At 38.9% G+C, this 20,001-nt stretch overlaps 1 protein-coding gene across 1 annotated transcript in view; it reads right to left on the reverse strand.

Moving 5' to 3' along the window:
- The window catches only part of TOM1L2 (target of myb1 like 2 membrane trafficking protein), a 927,227-nt gene that overhangs the window by 135,478 nt on the left and 771,748 nt on the right, over positions 1-20,001 (reverse strand). Inside the window, exon 12 of the mRNA XM_044088936.1 lies at positions 4,974-5,033. Within this exon, the coding sequence (XP_043944871.1) occupies positions 4,974-5,033 (60 nt within the window). The remainder of the gene's footprint in view (positions 1-4,973; positions 5,034-20,001) is intronic.

Consider the following 20,001-nt stretch of genomic DNA (forward strand, 5'->3'; position numbering starts at 1 on the left):
AAGTGTTAAAATAGGTGAGAGAGACCACAATGAAGCAAAGTGCCCTAATGTTACTGTCAGAGTGCACATCAGTGAAATTAAAAATCAGAACAATGGCTTAGTTGTCTGCTGGGAGATGAACGAAAAGCATACCATAGGTTCATTGGTGAAAACTAGGCTAAGTAACCTGAAAGGCTATGATGTGAAGACCTTAGCCATTATTACAAACCCACCACCATTAATGGAATATTCTTCCTACAGGGACCAATTACCTAGCACTGTACCTCCTGAGGTACTAAATGGTCAGAATGCAACAACCACTGATGCAATGTATATGGTAAAGACTCTAGTGGAATAAACATTGGATGAACAACGCCCCCTAGGACATTTTTCATGCTATATCCTTAATATGATAAACAAGAAACAGAAAAAAAAAAAAAAAGCAAATGAACACAACCTGGAGTCAGCAGCAATACTTTTTTTGGAATTACTCATCCTCAACATGCAAAATGCAGGGGTCAGGGCGAGCTTAAATTCCAAAGATCCAAAACTGGACAACCACTCATGTTTTCAGGATTCCAATCCATTATGTTAACTCGAAAGACATCTTTCTCAATTACATGTCATAATAGAAGCTATGAGCCTGACTGTGGAAAGAGAGGCAAAATCAAAATGTGCGACACCATTTAAAAATGCAACTGTTTTTGTTAAAATACAGAAGGTGGAAATACGACAGCAGAGTTGACCCCAACCTTTTCAAAGTAAGGCAGATGGCGAGATGGATGTTTTTCATAGGTTGGTAACTAGGCTATCGGCCCTAGGGCCTATACAAGCCTAGCCATAACAATTCCCTGGATATTTCTTCCCACAATATTTACTTCTCTGGACCCCTGTCTAGCAGGGCGACTGACATGATCCCCGGGGTGAATTTCCTATCTCCATGAAAATAACCAAACCAAAACCCAGCCGGTCCACCAACACATTATATACAACAATTGGAAGTTTCTCAGGTTGGAACATTATATTCAACAATTGGAAGTTTCTCAGGTTGGACTGTTTGGTATGGGATTATCTTGGTAGTCATCCTAAATGTGTTTTTAGGAAGGCAAGGTCATTGAAACAATTATTAGAGAAGGGTGACAATTTTTGTAATGCAACTGGTAGGCCCTTTGGGAACTTCAAATGTGGCAGATGTAGTGTGTGCCATTATATTCTACTTACAGGTGTAAAGTTATATGTGGCAGGTGCACTGATTAGATTATATGGGCATTTCGATTGTTATACAAAAAATGTGGTGTACATGGCACAGTGTGCCCAGTGTCCGGCGTTTTACGTCGGAAAAACTATTAGAGTCTTTAGAGACAGGATTAATGAGCACCTGTCAGACATAAGGCTAAAGAAAACCACCAATGCCTTATATAGGCACATTGAAATGCATGGTGGACATCATTTTAAATTTTGTATATTGCAAAACATTAAGGATGTACAGGGTAATGTTCTAGATCTGCATTTAGACATCAGTGAGGTGAGGTGGCAACTTAGGTTGAATGCGACAGTTTTCCCTGGCATTGACCACATTAGTATAGCCCCAATCTTGAAATTGAAGCATGTTCTTGGGTGATTAGCCCACAAGTTTACTTGTTATGTATAATGATTGTGTTTAGTTTATTTTTACATATTATTTTGTGTGTGGTTTAATGTTATCATTTTATCACGTTTCGTTGTGTATTTTTTGAACTGGATTTTTGAATTATTCATTTATTTTACTATTAATGTAGTATGCTATTACAATATCAAATTGTGTGTGTGTGTGCTCAGGTTGCTTTAAGTAGGATGAAAGTTTTTAACTGACTAATTAATTGATTAATGATGTCATTTTAAGCTGTATAAAATTCTGGTGTGCGTACTGTTTTTAACATTTATTCTGAAGAAGTCTGAATAAAGACGAAACCTAGGTCAAAATTCGTTGTGGTGGTTTTCGTCCTACAGTTCCTGTTGTTGGTCCATTTATTTTTTAACTTGTCTGAATTTCCTATCTCCCATCCAATCATCAAGGTTCCTTTTGAAGAGGGCCAAGGAAGCACTCTGCTTGACATGTATGGGCAGTCTATTCCAGAGTATGGGGAGTCTCTGGGTCAGGAATCTATCCCTCCAGCAGGTTTTGCTCATTGTGATGACAAGGTTTAGATCCCTGGAGCGTGTGGCTCTGAGGGATTGGGATTTCTTTAAGTGGAGCATGTCCAACAGCTCAGGATTTGACATGGCCTTGTATGTTAAGGAGAGATCGCCTCTGAGTGGACGATATGCCACAGAGTATAGCTGAAGTTTTTTTTAGACGGTCAGCATATGGCATCTGCTTTAGGCCTGTGATTCGTTTAGTGAGGTATTTCTGTGGCCTTTCCAGCTGTTGCAGATGTCTTGTGTGATACATACCAAATGGAGCATTATACTCTATAATGGGTCTAATGAGGGATGAGTACAGTGGGACAATGACCTTTTTTCTGGATAAAAAGCAGTTAGTGATGAGTTGCTACTGTGCAAGTTTTCAGATGAACCATGGACTTCCAGTCCATGTCTTTTGTTAAATCGCAATGAAAAAAAAAACTACTGAAAACTATCAAAGAACTAAATAACAGGAAATGCACACTGTTGACAACACTGTCTTCAAAGGCAAGACTGTCAATGCTATGTACTCATATTTATGATGACAATGTGTCAATGTTCAAGAACACCAAATACCTAAATCTGGTCAGTGAGGCACTGGATACAATTTTTAGAAACTGCTGGTTTTAGAAATAGTTCAGATGTAGGTTGCAAATCACAGTGTACCCTGAAATCTGCAGCAAAAAGTAACAAGCTAGTTATAGTCTGTTTCCTATAGTATGAGACAAGAAATACATATGAGCTGATGCACTGCAGCATATATACATATATTCAGTGTATGTTGCCTATGTCTGTACCGGGCAAAAAGGAATGCATACAATAGTTGTCAAGTCACAGTGCCATTTCCTACCATGTCTATGTGAATGTAATAGTTAGGGTGTACACCAGAGTAGTGTAATGCTGCTATGTAGCCCAGGGCTTTATTCCCACATAAAACTGAGTTTTAAAAAATGTATACATTTTTCAAGTCTGGTCATAAGGATTTTCAAGGCATTTATTAAGATGCATTTCTTTCCGCCAGGTTTACTTTAGAACAAGCTGCATCAGTGGAATTGTTTTAAGGGGGACTTGCACCAAACGTCCCATCCCTCTGTTAACTGCATATCACACAAGTAGCTTTGAAGCTTAATGTTCGACAGTCCAAAGCACAACACAGAGAACACATTTTAACAAACCATTTCACTGTGCTGAGCACAGAATAAAATGATGCTTGTGAAAATTTTCAATTAGTATCTAAAGCTATGAATGCCGCAACTTCAAGCCAGCGTTTATGTGATTTATGCCACAGTGATGAAATCTGGTGATGCTAACAAGTCAAGAATCTGTACAAGTTCCAAAGGATTTCTCAAAGATTCCAAGATGAGCAGGAGTAAGATGCAACACTCAGCTATCTCAGCTATAAATGTCTTACTTCCAGATACAAGATCAAAGATTATGGTCTTATAGGAATGCAATAACAAGGCCTTTGAATTCTAAAGATTCAGAAAGAGAGACCCTGCATTCCTAATCATTGAATAAAACACAAGAGCAGAAAATAAGTGCTGGAGAGATAAATAAGTTGAAATTTTGCAGAGATCAGTCCTTTTCACTAGCTAATGGAAGGCTGCATGACCAAAGAGGGTAGTGCACTGGTCTGGTCGGCACCAGTGGCTAAGCTTTGTGAATGCCAACAGATCTGAAGACAATGGCTCAATCAATGATGTAGACAATGCAAGTGAGGTGCAAAGGGGTCTATTGCCTATGCAGATCAGTAGTTACTGTCAGAAACTTCCTCAATGATCATACATTTTACAGAGAAAGCACTCCTTAAAGGAGGGGAGAAATGTGGATGGTCCGTTTCAGGAATGCAAGTAAAAAGCACATGGGTATCACAAACTAGTTGCTTCCAAACTATATGAACTTCCCAACAGAGGGTGAGAGTAAATAATGTTAAAATCCTAAAGAAACTTCAAAAAGCTGAGTTTCCAGCTCAGGACTTTGGCCTTTGCTCAGCCCCTTGACTTTTTTTTTTTATCTTCACTGTTATAATACTGGTAAGAGAGGTAACATCACTGGAAAGTACACCTCATCTGGTGACGGAAGACCAGCCTCCATGAAAAAAAACGTGCGACTAATAATCGTGCGCCTAAATTAATATCTCTATGGGGATCACTGAAACTACTCAAGACAAAAGCATCAGCTGAAACCCACTCTGCAGAAGGGTTAATGAAAAAAGTGCAACTGACATGGAAGCATGACAGCATCTGACATCCAAAATCAGTAATGGAAAACTGAATATTTTAAAAGGTTTGTATGCTTACACAATTAGTGACTCTGAAAGTAAAAAACCTAAAGGTGGCACCTTCCCTCTTATGAAAGATAAGACAAAGCTAACTTCTGGAAGGCCTTGATCAGTGAGATACCTACATGCTGGCACACTTATGTCAGCATGCTTGTGCATACCCGTTTGATATACATTTGTAAATATAGTATCCGACAAGTTATATTTATGGACTAATTTCATTCTTCCTAACTAGTACAGAACAGTTATACTGGACAGTTCACACTGGGGACTGGGCTAAACCCTGGCACATCCTGTACTCTCCAAGTGACTGCTTGGTATGACTTTCTAAAGTCAAGGCTACCTGTCATACATACCAGATGAGCTGTAGCTACAACCTCAACTTACACTGCAGAAGGGTGTACACCTTTGTTTAAAAGAATACCTCTGTCTTTAAAACAAGGGACTACAACATAGTACAACTATAAAACTAATGCTAAAATGCACAGTTTCCCTTCAAAGCAAGATGGACATATGGGATGGAGTGGAGAAAAATGTAAAGAAATCTCACCACGTCAGTGCTCAGCCATTCCTCTATGTCATCCATGACAGAGGACTGTGCAACAGGAATCTATGGAGCGCAGCCAGGTAAACACAAAGCCAGGCAAACCCAAAATATACCCACAAAAAAATGAAGAAAAATAAAACAAAACTTAACAATCAGAAATATCAAAATAATAAAACACATTTAAATGAAAAACTAAAAAAGCAACCACAATGTTTATGAATAACTTTATGATCTGTGAAGCAGCAATGTGGGTGAATGAAGAAGACTGCTTTAGTATTACCTTCAAGGTGAAAACAGTGTGCGCTCTTCAGAAACAGCAGCCACAGCATGAAAGCAGGCTTTTTATAAGCAGCTCATATCCTTCATTTTACAGATTATACTATTATATTCAGCTGCCATGAGAATGATCAAAAACAGAATATTACAAAATCTGAAAGACTCCTGCACAGGTAAGGGCCTGTGTCACCTACTTATTCCTTGATGGCCTGACAACCATGCTCAAAAATACTCCCCAGACTTCAGTGTACTCTAATTAGGGACCATCAATGATAGGCTTTCTGTATAATAGGCACATCATTATAACTTCTGCCAGAATCCTTAGTGATAAAGAGTACAGCAATTTACTGAAGTGTAGCCTCTTAAACCAAGTGTACATCTTATGAGGTAATGTCTGCATAAAATTAGCATCTGATTAATAAATTGCACTTCCAGTACATCTTTGTACAAATAATGTAAGGGTCTGGGTGACAGACTGTTACAATAATGACAAGGTAGATTAATTTATTATTTTTAACATGCTCTGAAATGCACAACTATCACAAGCTCAGACCTGTGCAACAGCAATGCAAGTTAAACACCAGTAGTAAGTTTTTGCTTTGTGCCTAACATATTTTACATCATTTCCATTAAACTAGTAAAAAGCATGGTGATGGTAAAAACAATATACAGATGAGCTGCTGTAGAGAGATTTTGATAAGCGCTCCTTAAGCAACAAAATTTACAATGTGTATTAGGGTATTTTAGCCCACTGTATGTGTTTGTTGGTACCCGAAGTCATAACTCTTCGACATTGAAAAACATTACAGTCTGCTGCTTATGTTCACCATTCAAGACTCAAATTTTTACGAATAATCAATCCATAGTCATTCCCTGAGTAATACTGATACACAGACATTAAAGGTTTCAGTCATACATGTCTTCACAGTTTCTCTTCCAAGCTTACAAAATTAAACAGGAAGAGCTAAGTAACAGTGAGTAAACTCTTCAGTCACATGACAGTGACAAGTCTCCATGGAAAATACATTTTCTTCCGTGTCATACTATAAACTTAAAATAAATGCAATAAGAGAAGAATTATAAAGCTCACATACAGACTTTCATTTAATAAAATAATTAAATTTAACTGATCGTAATTAGTAAATCACAGCACAGACCTAATCATAGCATTAAGAAACATAATTAACATTTTTTTGCCTCCCCTACTCACTTTTAAAGACAATGGGATGGAAGCTCATCTGTTTTAATCCTACAAGCTAATGATAAGAAAAGAATCCTGAAGGCTGAAATCATCATCTAAATATAATCTTCTGCAGAAAAGTTTAGACCTTTAAGAGTGTTGCATTATTTCACATTCTGTTAACAAGGACTAGAAACTCTCAAAGGCTTTCCTGCAGCAGTTCAAAAGGAACTTCCAAAATCAGTGCAATTGCTGTTCAATACACTCAACAGTATTAACAATGTTTCATAATCAGAAGTAACAATCAGTATTTACTTTGGTACATCATGTGCTGCTGTGCAGTTAAAATTCAAAGAAGCCCAATGTTACTGAAATAGTTGAAACAAATAGAAGTTCTTGACAAACTAAGAATGCTATTTCCATAACCATGATGCTCCCTCTCTTCTATTCCAGACTGCCATGCCATTTGGCATGGAAGACAGACGCCGTTTCATTTCCTTAGAAAGGGATGTTTCTCTATGTTTTCCCTCCCCTTCCTCTACTTCCAAGAGTTCTGCAGAAGATTCAGCTGGACTCCCCCAAAAATCTTACTAGTGAATCCCTTCTGGCCAAGACAGCACTGGTTCCCCCTAAATGCATCTGGCCAGAGGCAATCACCACAATATACCTCACTAGTTGGACTTCCTTACAAAGGATCGCTCATCCCATCCTCACTTATCCAGTTTTCAACTGACACTGTAGGTGATAAAGTTTTGATCCCTTTTGGGCACCTCTTTTCTGAGAACATGCTCAGGGATTTACAGGAAGCAAGAAAACCAGCAACCAAAAAGTCTTGTATATCCAAATGGAAAAGATTTTCTATCCAGTGCCATCATAGTCAGGACTCTTTTCCAGTGGGGGTCCCTCCGGTTTTCTCCTAGTTCTACGAGTTGCTCCAGACTGGCTTGGTCTATTCTTCTGTAAAGGCTCATTTGTCAGGTATTTTTTCCTGTCTGCCCTTGAATCTTCCTTTGGCATCTTGTTTTGAAGTCAGTCTCTTAAAGACATTCTGAATCTCATGTTCCCAAGTAGGCATATTCCCTCCTCCCTGGTACCTTAATTTTGTTTCAGAAAAATTGATACAATTTCAGCTTCTTTGCAACACTGTACTTGACAAATAGTCTTACTGCTTATTACTTCTGCTCAGAGGGTTTCTGAGCTTTAAGCCCTTATGGCCATTCCCCCTTTTTTGGATTTTCACAGGGACAGGGTGTCCCTTTGTACTAACCCTTATTTTATGCCAAGCTAAGGAGTTATTCTTGAGACAGGCAGTACACAACTCCCTTCTTTATTCCTTCTCCTAAGTCTGCTAGTGAGAGGGCCCTGCATGCCCTTGATTTGCACAGATAGCTCTGGTATTACTTGGATAAAACTAAGGCCCTCTGTAGATATGACCATTTTTTTGTTTCTTTTCATCCCAGGACAGTGGGTTTGGCTGTTTCTAAGCAACCCATCTCCTCCTGGATATGTAAAGCCATTTCCTTTTGTTATCCTTTTCATGGCAAGTGTGTGTGTACTTCTGTTGGAGCTCATTCCACTAGGGCTGTTGCCTCTTCTGGTGCTTTCATCAAGGGTTTGGACACCAATTCCATCCTTGGAACTGTAACCTGGTCTTCAGTGTATACCTTTACTAAGCATTACAAACTGGATATGGTTTATAAGACCACAGAAGGTTATGCGACTGCCATCCTGCAGGAGTTTGAGGGCTCTTCTCAGCCTTCTACCTCCCACTCCTCCTCTTGAGCTTTTGTACGCTCCCATAAGGTGAAGAATACTGAAACCATGAAGGACATAGTACAGTTATGTAAAATCTTACAATAAGATTAGATGTCCTTCCTCTTCAGTGTTGTAGTATTCGGTCCCTCCTTCCATCCCTCTTTCTTTTAGGGTTGGATTTTTTTTACTCTTCTGGTCAAGGCTCCACCCCTTTTCCACCTACATTTTCTCCTTCTGGATGTTCATGGCCACCTTTGTCCTATGGAGGCTCTCCTCTTTTGGAGCAAATTAGTTCTGGGTAACTGCATCTGTACGTCATCTTTATGCCCTATGTCCTCTATGAGGAGCATGTGTGTCACATACAGTGCATACAAGATCTAAAGGCTTTGGTATACTGGCCAGACATTGGGCTATTCTTGGCAGGAGATCCCTAAGGTGAAGAATACTGCAACAGTGATACAGAATGACACTTTGCAATAACAGATTAAGGTCCCAAGGAGACACTAGGTCACGAACAGGTGAATGCAATACAAAGGTGCCTAACAAAAATGGTTTTGAGAGCTTAAGAGCAGCCACAGGGGTATTTATCCATGCCAATATCAAAGTTAGAAATGGTGACTAAATGCAGTTTAATGGTGCAATAACCAAGACCAGAATGAAAAATACCATTCAAGAAGTCTAGAGGAGCTTCTAAGGGTACAGAAAAGGGATCTAAGCCCTTGGAAGAAGCCCAAATGGAAAACTGCTTCCATTTACTAGCATAAACCTTCTTAGTAGAAGGTTTCTGAAAGAAGAAAGGGATCTTTAGCCATCAATGGAATTGGAGAAACCATGCAGGTAGCTTGAGGGAGTGAAGATTTGTGTGAGGTATTCCTGAAAGATGAGAACTCAGACTCAGAGCAGGGTCAAGAACCCAGGGCGGGCAATGGAAGTCAGGCCAAAGGAAGGGGAACCAATCTTGTCACAGACAGAACGGGGCAATGAAGAAGAAAGTCATTCTGCAACAGGCTACTTTCTAAAGAAACTTGTTGGTGTATAGCTGCATAGTAGACTCTGGGCTAAGCATGTAGGAGAGCACCCCTTGGTGACTGCCCATCTGGAGAGATCAGAGCACAGAAGCTGCTGTACTTGGTGTTGGATGGAGAAGCAAATAGGCTGAGGCAGGGCATGCTCCAGCAACTGAAAACCCGCATCACTATTGCCAGAATCAGGGACCACTTGTGGCCAAAATAACTTGTCTGCTCAGACTGTCCTCGAAGATGCTGGATTTTCCCTGGGATGTGTGTTGTGATAAAAAAAATACTGAGAGGAAATTAACCACTACCAAACTCCACGGCCTCTCAACACAGAGAACAGGACAGAGTTCCTCTACTAAAAGATTCCATAAGGCCTCTGTTTGTTCAGGTACCAATTCAGCAACTTATTGTCAGCCTGAATGGCAATCATACCCTTGGGAAGAAGATCCCAAAAGGCCTGTAATCCTAGTAGGATTGTCCTCATCTCCAAGATATTGATGCAAAGAGTGGCCTAGAACAGAAGATAAGGTGCCCTGGACTATCTTTCCCTTGAAATGTGCCCCACCCCTTCATAGAAGGGCAGCATCCTTAGTCACCGTGGCCGGAGGATGGGGAAGAACAAAAGGTTACCTGTCACAACCACAGGAAATTCCAGCCACCACTGAATGTGGTGATTGTTAGGGAAATTGGAAAGTTCATAGGATGTGTCAGCTAGGACCACTGAACTGCTGAAGTCCACTAAAGGAACAAGACAGATAGAGGAGGCCATATGTTCAAGGAGATGAAGGACTGAAGCCACTGGCAATTTGTGAGCCTGTGGATGTGAGAAGCCTGTAAATGAAGAGAATTGTGTCTTGATCATGGTAGTTTGGCCATCTCAATGACTATGAATGGCAACCAATAACTTCTTAAACTGGTACCAGGCTGGACTTCTCGCAATTCACTGTTGTACCCAAGGACAGTCGGCCAAAACAAGGAAGCTTGGGCCTTAACTAGTGATGCTCTCATTGAAGCAGTCATGAGCCAGTCATTCAGGTAGGGGAACATCTGGTCCGAGCCAGGCTGCCACTATTGCTGTGCATTTGGTGAACACCCACAGAGCTGTGGTAAGTCCAAAGGGCAAATCCCAAAACCTCCTGGAATGCCTCGTTATCTGTGTGTGATGGTAGGCATCCTTGAAATATACCAAGCACATCCAGTTGTCCTTCCTCAAAGAGGTATAATGGACTGCACTGACCATCCAGAACTTGATCTATTTGACAAATCAGTTCAACTTGCTGAGATCCAAAATAGGTCAGAGTTCCCGGTTTTTCTTTGGTACTAAAAAGAATCTCGAATAGACCATTGGAGTCTCATTGGTCTGGTGGGATTACTAATTTAATTGAACAAACTGTCCTTGCTTGAGATACCAATGATTCCCTAACATTTTAAAAATGCTTTCAACATTATAGTAGTAACACATGGTTATGTTTAAACAAGGAAAAAGAAATTATACTTGAACAGGCTGAGTGAGTCTCTGTTGGACTTATCTTGAATATGGTTAACACATATTGTTATATACTGTAAGAGGACAAGAGAGGATTAGCCATTGTGGATACCGCATCCCACTGGACATTTGATCGTATTCAAATGAGGTATGCTTTACCTCCACCAATTAAAACACACACTCAATTCTGACATATTCAAATTAGCTGTATTTTACCTCCACAAATTAACCTCCCCCCCATTTTGGCATTCATATTAAGTAGATTTTACCTCCAACACCTGGCTATTCTGACCCCTCACCTCACAAAGCAGAGTTCACTATAAAACCATTAAAAATTGACTGCAAGAATGCTCATTCATCTGCGAAGACTAAACAGTTTTTCTAAAAAACACACCAGTTGCCTTATTCCTCTGGAGAAGAGCGGTAGATAAAACATCGGAAGTCAAATGTGGGGCAGACTGTTTGTATCATAATCAAAGTCGTGTCTTACCTATGGGTGGGGATTGGAATAATTAATCTGGAAACACATACCATCTAGCTTTTAACAGTGCCCTTTCTTTTAAAACAATGGATGATTACTACTAAAATGCAACAAGTTTTGAATAGGTGGGTTTCCTGTACAAATTGGAGCACAACTTATGCGTAACAAAATCCTTCACAATTGTGACATCCAAATAATTAATAGCTTCATAGGAGTAGGTAGACGTGAACCTCAAAAAATCAGTAGTTGTGTTTAAATAACTTACAATATCATTAAACTGTGACATACTACAGTGCCACAGTCCTAACTTGCTATGGTGGATGCTATGTTTTTTCTTGCATTCCACAAAAAATGTTGCTTAAGTGGTTTAGAGAAGCCCTGTTATGAATTTGATCCCTCATCCAATGAGGAGACTATTATGTTAGGTGATTTTATGGAAATCATACTCAACAATAATGACTTTTTTTTTTACGGAACATATTTTTAAACAAGCAACAGGTATAGCTATGGGAGCTGCCTTATCCCTCTTTATGCTAATTTTGTACTACGGCACTGGGAGCAGAACTTTATTTTTAAATCCATGTTTGAGAAACATGTAGCAGTCTTTCTGAGGTTTTTGGAGAATATATTTATCTGAAAGGGCAGCATGTCACAGTTTGATGAATTTTTAAGTTATTTAAACACACTAGTACTAATCATCCGATATTTCAAAAGAAGGTCCTTGTTAAAGGCTGGATAGAATGTGGTTCTAGGTTAATATCTAATGATAAATCAGTTTCTTATTGAAGTTGACAATTTGTGTAAAATATTTTTGAATAAGGACTATCCAAGCAGCAATGCTTAATGAAATCAAGAGTGAGGTACCGCAAAACAGAAAAAAATAGGATTTTTTCCATTAATAGGTGGTGGTTCCTCTAATCAAAAAGAGGTGAATATACAAAATAGTAATAAGACTGATAATAAAAATGGGGTAGACAATTATGAACTTACTATGGCTATTAAATACGGCACAGAAAGTAATCAACGTAAGCGCGTATTAACAAATAATTGAAAATGTAATGAATATGATGATACTTGTAAGAGCATTTTAGGAAATCAACCATGAAAAATACGTTTAAATATAAAAGAAAAACTGGAGGTAAGCAGCAGGAAAGTTTGAGATATTAGGTTTAAATAAGGGCATGAAAAAATGGGGTGTACGCCTTCAATGTAAATATATTTACGAGACACAAAATGTAAAAATAAAAACAAATTTCAACACTGAGTTTAAGATAAATGATTATAACTACTGACTGTGTTCTGAAAATTTTATTTAGCATTTTGTGATTTTTGTCATGCATACTATGTTGGCAAGACTGAATGTGCATTGAAAAAAAAGAATATATGAACACTTATATTAATCTTTACAATATCAAGCATGCACTTTAAAACGTAAGTTGAAATGCAATGACAATAAAAACAGTTTTACTTTTTTGTATTAGTTAAAGTCCTGGTTAACCTCAGGGGTGGTCCTGGGAGTTAAAGCTATAATACAGGGAACTATTATGTCAAATTAAATTAAATGCTAGCTATCATCCTGGAATGAATGAAGCTATTTCATTAAGCAGCATTCTGAAGCTATGGGCTGCTAAGTTATAATTTTAATGTGAATTTTATTATTTATGGATTTGTAACAATTTTATGATACAGGGTTGTATAATTCAATATTTGCAATCCATCTGTATTTGTTCTTGAATAATTAGTGTATTAAATTTACTGGTTGGTGATCACATGATTACTTTAAATTTACATATTTAAATGGCCCATTTATCATAACTAAATAGTTCTGATGAAGTCCATGAGATCACTGTGGATGAAAGTGCTCAACTATTTCTTAAATGCAGTATGTTTAACAGGTCGATACCTGTGTTTTTATTAAAGAAAGTGATTTGTGTGTGCAGACTAGTATAAACTCACTTATCTTTTGGTTACAATCATAAGTACATTTTACAGTGGTTTGTTACTTGGGATACAGGAGCAATTAAAGAATTCAAAGGGGTCTTGCTTTCAAAAGGAGGAAACCTGGCAGTAATGTTACTTATATTATCAAAAAAGGCAAAGAGATTTTTTAACATGAGGCTGATAAAGTGGCAGAAGAATAAATCCTCTTCCCAAACTATTTAAAGCTTTCCCATCCTTGTCAGATTGGGGAGGGATTACCTTTAACCAGATTTTTTTGTGGCAGCAGGATTCGACACAGAAATAGCTGCAGGAACAGATCTGGAAGGAGAAAACAAATATTTGTAAGACTAACTTTGTCAAGTCTGTCTACCTTTTTAGAGGCTACAAGGCATATTGTAGGCAACATCAAATACATTTTCCAAAGTTGGTAAAACAGGAATAACATCAGTAGGCTGTGAAAATTCAACTTGTAATAAATTATATTTCTTCAGAGAAGTTGGAAAACCAGTCTGTTCTGACTAGCACGTTATTCATCCTAGAAACATTTCAGAAAATAAAACTTTCCCCAGAGTCAGAATCAGGTACTTGGGCAGCAAAAAAAAAAATCCAGGTCCCTTTCCTGATCATCAGCTAGGAAATCCCTAGAAAATGAGGGAATTTACTTTTCTTCCACAAAAATTCAACTCACTACCTTTCAATGGTAGTAAAACCTGGAAAAAAAAGTAAAGAGGAAGACAAATATTTAACATTCTCTTTTTGGGACATCCCTAGAAGGAGACTTGACTCATGCATGGAAGTTCACTACAGGAACCAGGTCTCTTAATCTGGCTACTACACAGGAATCCCTCCTCTCTCCCTCCTCAGGGACCGATATGAGTGGCTGACTCATGTCTGGTAAGGGCACCTGAACAGCCAAAGTGAAAATGGCTGACCCCTGATCCATGGTGCTAAACAGGGTACACTGGAATGATCTGGGGAAAAAGATGAGTGGTCTGAGGATCCAGTAATGGACACTGCAGAGTCATCCACTAGTGCATGAGGCACAGACCAAGTCCAATATGTTGGCAAGGGCTCCTTGCAAGTTTTCTTTACCTTGGGTCTGGAGGAAGGTAGAGCCATGGGATCACCATGCTGCTCCATGGTTCAGCCAAAAAAGAAGCCTGATTCCTGGTTACCATAGCTAGAGTCTTTGACAAGTTGTCAAAAGTACTTTTCACACACAATACACAACGATACTCCCAAAACACAAAAGCACAATAAGCATTGCTTTTCCCCAAAGTGCTTAAAATAATCACAAACAGTAAAAATTAAAAATAGAAGGTGCATAGTCTGTCAGATCGTCAGTTTCAAGATAGTCCCGTAAAACACAATTTTCCTCAAAAATAGTTTCTCAGAAAATCATTACATATTAAGTACTGTGGAATGTTTTCCTCAATGGGCACTTCTGTCCAGCAATAAAAGACCATTAGCCAATAGATAATTCTCTGAAGACTGCAAGAGGAGTGCTCTCCAAGGGTGGCAAGGAAGTGCTGAATTGTTGAAGGCCAAGCTGCTGGTTTTCTCCACTTTGAAGCTCATGCAACCAAATAGCTTGCACAATTGTGGGATGAGCTCAAGACTTTGGAAGACTGGCAGCCTGTTGTATTCTTGGTAAGATACAACCCATACAGTTTAGGATACTACAGCAGTGATTACAATAGACATAATTAATGAAGATAAAACAAAGGCTGCAATGGAAAACTGTGAATGAATTACATTGAAATAAGTGGAATCAGTGGGAACAGCACATGTAGAATTAATTTTCAGGGGGAAGAGGAGTGAGATTTAAGGGAAGGAAGAAATGAGCAACTTCTATAATGTTGGAGTGAATGATCAATGTTAAAAACAATACATACATATATAATGCATAAAAATAATGACAATGTCACCATGACTTGTTCTCTTTTCTAATGTACGTTTACCCATGTCATTATGTAATAATAAAGACAAAAATTATTCTCTCTTACTCTCCTACCTTCCCAAACAGGACAAGCTTCCCCCCAAATTTATCCCACCACCTTCACTGTATTAAAATAAAAAAAAATTTGAAGACCTCTTAAACCAGATCACTTACAACACTTCCTGGAAATAACTATATATAACTCTGGTTCCTCCCCCTCTTAGTAAAGGCAACCTTAAAGATCCCTTCACCACATTTCAACATAATCTATACACAAAATATTAATTCCTACATTTGGAATTCTCCAAATAGTAAAGCAACTGCCAAAAATCAGAACAAAAAATTACCAGCAGCTCTGACTTCCACCTCCTCTCAATTCTTTAAAAATTAGAAAAATGTTAAAAGAAACCAGGCTATTTTCAAATCTCCTTTTAAATCAACAATACAATCTCCTTTCCAGACTCCACCATGGCCTCTCTAACTGGATGCCATCTGGACTCGTGCAAAGTAGCATGCTGGTTTAAACACTAACAGAAACTTACAGGTCAAGGTAGGGTCCCAGCCTCTCATTCCAAGCACCCATAATTAAACGGGTCCTCCCAATGGTCAGTCCTCTCCCTACTCAACACATTTTCTACCAACATCTTCACTCTTTCAGCAATCTTATATGCTGGCAACATGTTAACATAGATTAGCCTAATACACTTATTTCAATATTGTTGCCCAGGAAGGTGGACTAGCCTACTGACCCTTATCACTCACCTCAAAGCATTTGATAAGGTGGACCCCACAGCCACAGACATTAGTGCAAAGTAGCATGCTGGTTTAAACACCATGTCTACAGAAACTTACAGGTCAACGTAAGGTCCCAGCCTCTCATTCCAAGCACCCATAATTAAACGGGTCCCCCCAATGGTCAGTCCTCTCCCTACTCAACACATTTTCTACCAACATCTCCACTCTTTCAGCAATCTTGTATGCTGGCAACATGTTTACATAGATCAGCCTAATACACTTATTTCAATACTGTTGACCAGGAAGGTGGACTAGCCTATTGACCCTTATCACCCACGACCCAGACATGGAGAACATGACAACTGAAAAGAGCAGTACAATTTAAACACAGCATGATGCAACAACACAAAAGCAGTACAATTTATCAAACGGTACAACAGTAAAGTTTTTTTTTGTAAAAATTTCAAAAAGAAAAAAAAACTGCAGGCAATAGCTCACGGCCAATTGTGTACAACTGTTTTTCAACAGTTAGAAAAACTACTACTAGTACAGTATGTCGCTTACTTTGATACTTCGCTAAAACATGTGGCAGCTTATTCTTAACTATAACAAAACAAAGAGCAATACTGTTAGGGACTCAGTGAAAAGACAGCCATCCCCAGGCAGACCCACAAATGAGAAATCTGAATTAATGCCACTGATTACCACTAAACATGCAGGACTAGTGAATATGACTAGATCAAACATTAAAACTTTAAATATCCCCTATAAGTGATAAACAGTGAACTAAAGGCATTCTCCTAGACCTGGAATGGGTCTCATTTCATAACCCCCCAAAAGGTACAGTTGGGGTTGGAAGATGGGCACGAACTGCACTTCAGTATGACTTCCCTCAAAAATGGTCCCTCCATAAGATCACTTTAACAATATATTTCTGTTCTTCAAACATGCTTTTTTTTTCATAACAAATTGCTTCATATCCAGTAAAGCGGGCTCAGATTATCTATTTTCTCAAGCCTGCAACATCTTGATATTAAAACCGGATACCTTTCTCGCATTAAATTCTCATAAATGTGGAATGCTGTTCATGCTAGTTTATTACCACACCTCTCATTACTTTGCCTACACTATACATAGCGTATTTCAAAATATTTTTTTAAAGAAATATTTTTATTAAATTACCACATAACAGACAATCATCCATTTATATAAATGAAAACAAACCATACTGACAACTTCAGTTGCAAACATTACACATCACAAGGCATGTTGACAATTGTAGTTTCAAACATTATACATAGCTTATAGTCATTGTCAAACATTCATTCAAATCCTGCATTTTTAAACCTCACTCCTCTGCATGTACTGTTCCCACAATTCCTATTTGTAATTTGCTCCTACCCTTTACTAAAGATACCAATTCCAGATGTTTTATCTCAGTCACTATATTCATTTCTTCTAGTAAAATTGGTTTAGACTTAGATTTCCATTTTCCAGTAACTGCTTTTTTGGCAGCCACCATAATTCGACTCAGCAAGGCCTTACTATGTCTAGACAATTCTGATTTTGTATCATACCTCAAAAAATAATTTCCTTAGTTACACCAGTCTGCTCACCTGTATCTGTGACAGAGCAGTCTGCAGGAATTTAATCTGCCAACTCATTACACTCCCAGAAAATATGCACCCAGTTACTTTTCTTCCCCAGCACACCTTTAACATTTGCTGTCTACCTGAGGAAAGTCTTTGGAGTTTAGTTGAGGCAAAAATATCTATGTAAACATTTCCAAGCAAGCATCCTAAATCTTCCACACTGTCATATCAGGGAGACATATTATACATTATATTATATATATATATATATATATATATATATATATATATATATATGTATATATATCTCCCCCAATAGTTTCTTTGTGAATTGCTTATCCAGTCTCTCTTCCTAATCCTTTCTAACTATCTCTGAGTCTTATACTTATCAGGCAATATTGGCATGCATAACTCATTCCTTTAACAGCTGCTTCTATTCGATATTCTAATAAATACTCTACCAGTGTTGGTCTTTTGCTTAGGATCCCCCTATTTCCTTATCTTTGCCTACACTCTGATATCAATCCTTGATCAAGAAGGCAATCTCTATACTGCAGTCCAAATAAATTCTTGAACGCTTCCCATTCTATTACCTTTCCCTCTCCAATTATATGCTCCCAATACATTGGTTCTTTTACCAGTTTTCTCCAATAAATTCCAATCCCTTCTTGCCTACTGTCTATCCCTAGATGCAATCATCCCTATAGGCAGAATCTCCTTTTACTATTCTTGTGTTGGTTTAGTTCTTAGAACGTTCCATGTTTGTAGTCCATCTTGCCCTTCATTCTTACATATGGGTTCGGAGCCGATCCTCTGCTCAGACTCAGCCTATTACAAAGCTCAAAGTCTTCTAGTTGGCTCATGGCTGGGTAGGTACCCCATGGTGACCAGTACAATCCCCAGATCTTGTTTGCTGCTAAACTATAGAAAGACAGAACTAAAGCTATCCAGAAAGAACAATAATGAAAGGTCTCCACCTGTTATGAAAAAATTATCCCGTCTCCAAATCCTTCCAGGACAGGGGGTAGGAGGGTGGATTCGTAAGACTGAAGGGCGAGATGGACTACAAACATAGAACATTATGGTGAGTACACAACTTCTTTATGTTCTGTAGTCCTATCTCGCCTTCATTCTTACACATGGGACAGCATCCCTAGCACCTTATTCTTGGGTGGCTCATGGAAAGATACTCCTGAGTACCGTAGAAACAAAGGAGGCTCTACCCCTAGAGGTCAGGTCCAATTTGTAAAAGTGTGAGGGGTAGTCCAGGTCACAGCTGCACAAACATTATCAAATGGAACCCTGGCTTGGAAGGCTGCAGAAGTAGACTGGGATCATGTAGAATGAGCCTTAATCTTGAACAGCAAAGGCTTTACATTGGAGGAGTAAATTAAGAGAGATACAATTCGAAATCCAATTTGAAAGAGTCACTTTGGAAACCTAATCTGGAGTCAGAAAAGGATACAAACAATTGGTCTGACTTCCTGAATTCCTTAGTCCTGTGTAAATAGAATCGTAAATGTCTGAACATCCAACTGATGAAATCTGTATTCTGCTGCATTGGAATGATTAGGGAAGAACACCAGCAGCTCTACAGTTTGGTTCAAGTTATTATGAGAGCACACTTATTATGAGAGCACACTTTAGGGATAAAAGATGGATTTGTGCAAAGAGATACACTATCTTTGTGGAAAATCAGATAAGGGGGCTTGATAGACCGTGCTTGCAATTCTGATACTCGTCTAGCAGATGTGATGGCGACTAGAAACAAGGTCTTCCAAGACAGAAACTTCAACGGGCATGAATGAGCAGGTTCAAAGGGGGGGAGACATAATTTTGGACAAGACTAAGTTTAGATCTCAGGAAACTACTGGTTCCTGAAAGGGAGGTCTCAGCAAAGTAGTACCTTTAAGGAAGGTTTTACACAATCTGTGTGACATCAGGTTAGACTCATGTTGACCCAAATGAAAATCTGATATTGCTGCCAGCTGAACCCTAATTGTGTCAGCAGCAGATCCCTGGTGAAAAAGTTCAGACAAAAATTTGAAAACCACTGGAATGGATGCGGTGTAAGGGTCAATATTCCTTTCTTCAGCCCAGATAGAAAACCTTCTCCATCTGCTAGTGTATAACTTTCTACTAGAGGGTTTATGAGAAGATGTGAGAATGTGGGTCACAGCGGGTGAAAAATCATGAAGCCTGACTAGGGATGGAACTGGAGCAGCCATACTGTCAAGTTGAGGGTGTGGAGGCTTGGGGTGAAGAGATCCTGACATGTGCGTCAAGAGATCTGGCACTGGGTCCAGAGTCCATGGATTGTCTAGAAGATGAGGCCTGAGAAAGGGGAATCAAATCTGATGAGGCCAGTAAGGAGTGATGAGAATCAATTTGCTTCCCAACAGGTTTGCCAAAAAGCATAAAGGAGACCCAGGGGCCAATCGTGAACAAGTGCATCTCTCGATGACTCCCCCGGAGGGGGGAGAAGGGAAAAGTAGCTGCTGCATTTGGAGTTGATCAGACTGGTGAAAAAATCACAGCAAGGCTGTCCCCATTTGCGGAAGATCTGTTCCGCTATTTCCCGCTTCAGAGACCACTCGTGAGGTATCAAGATTGCCCGGCTGAGTTTGTCG

Source organism: Protopterus annectens, chromosome 12.part0, assembly GCF_019279795.1.
Source record: "Protopterus annectens isolate FY-2018-M chromosome 12.part0, PAN1.0, whole genome shotgun sequence".
Lineage (NCBI taxonomy): Eukaryota > Metazoa > Chordata > Ceratodontiformes > Protopteridae > Protopterus > Protopterus annectens.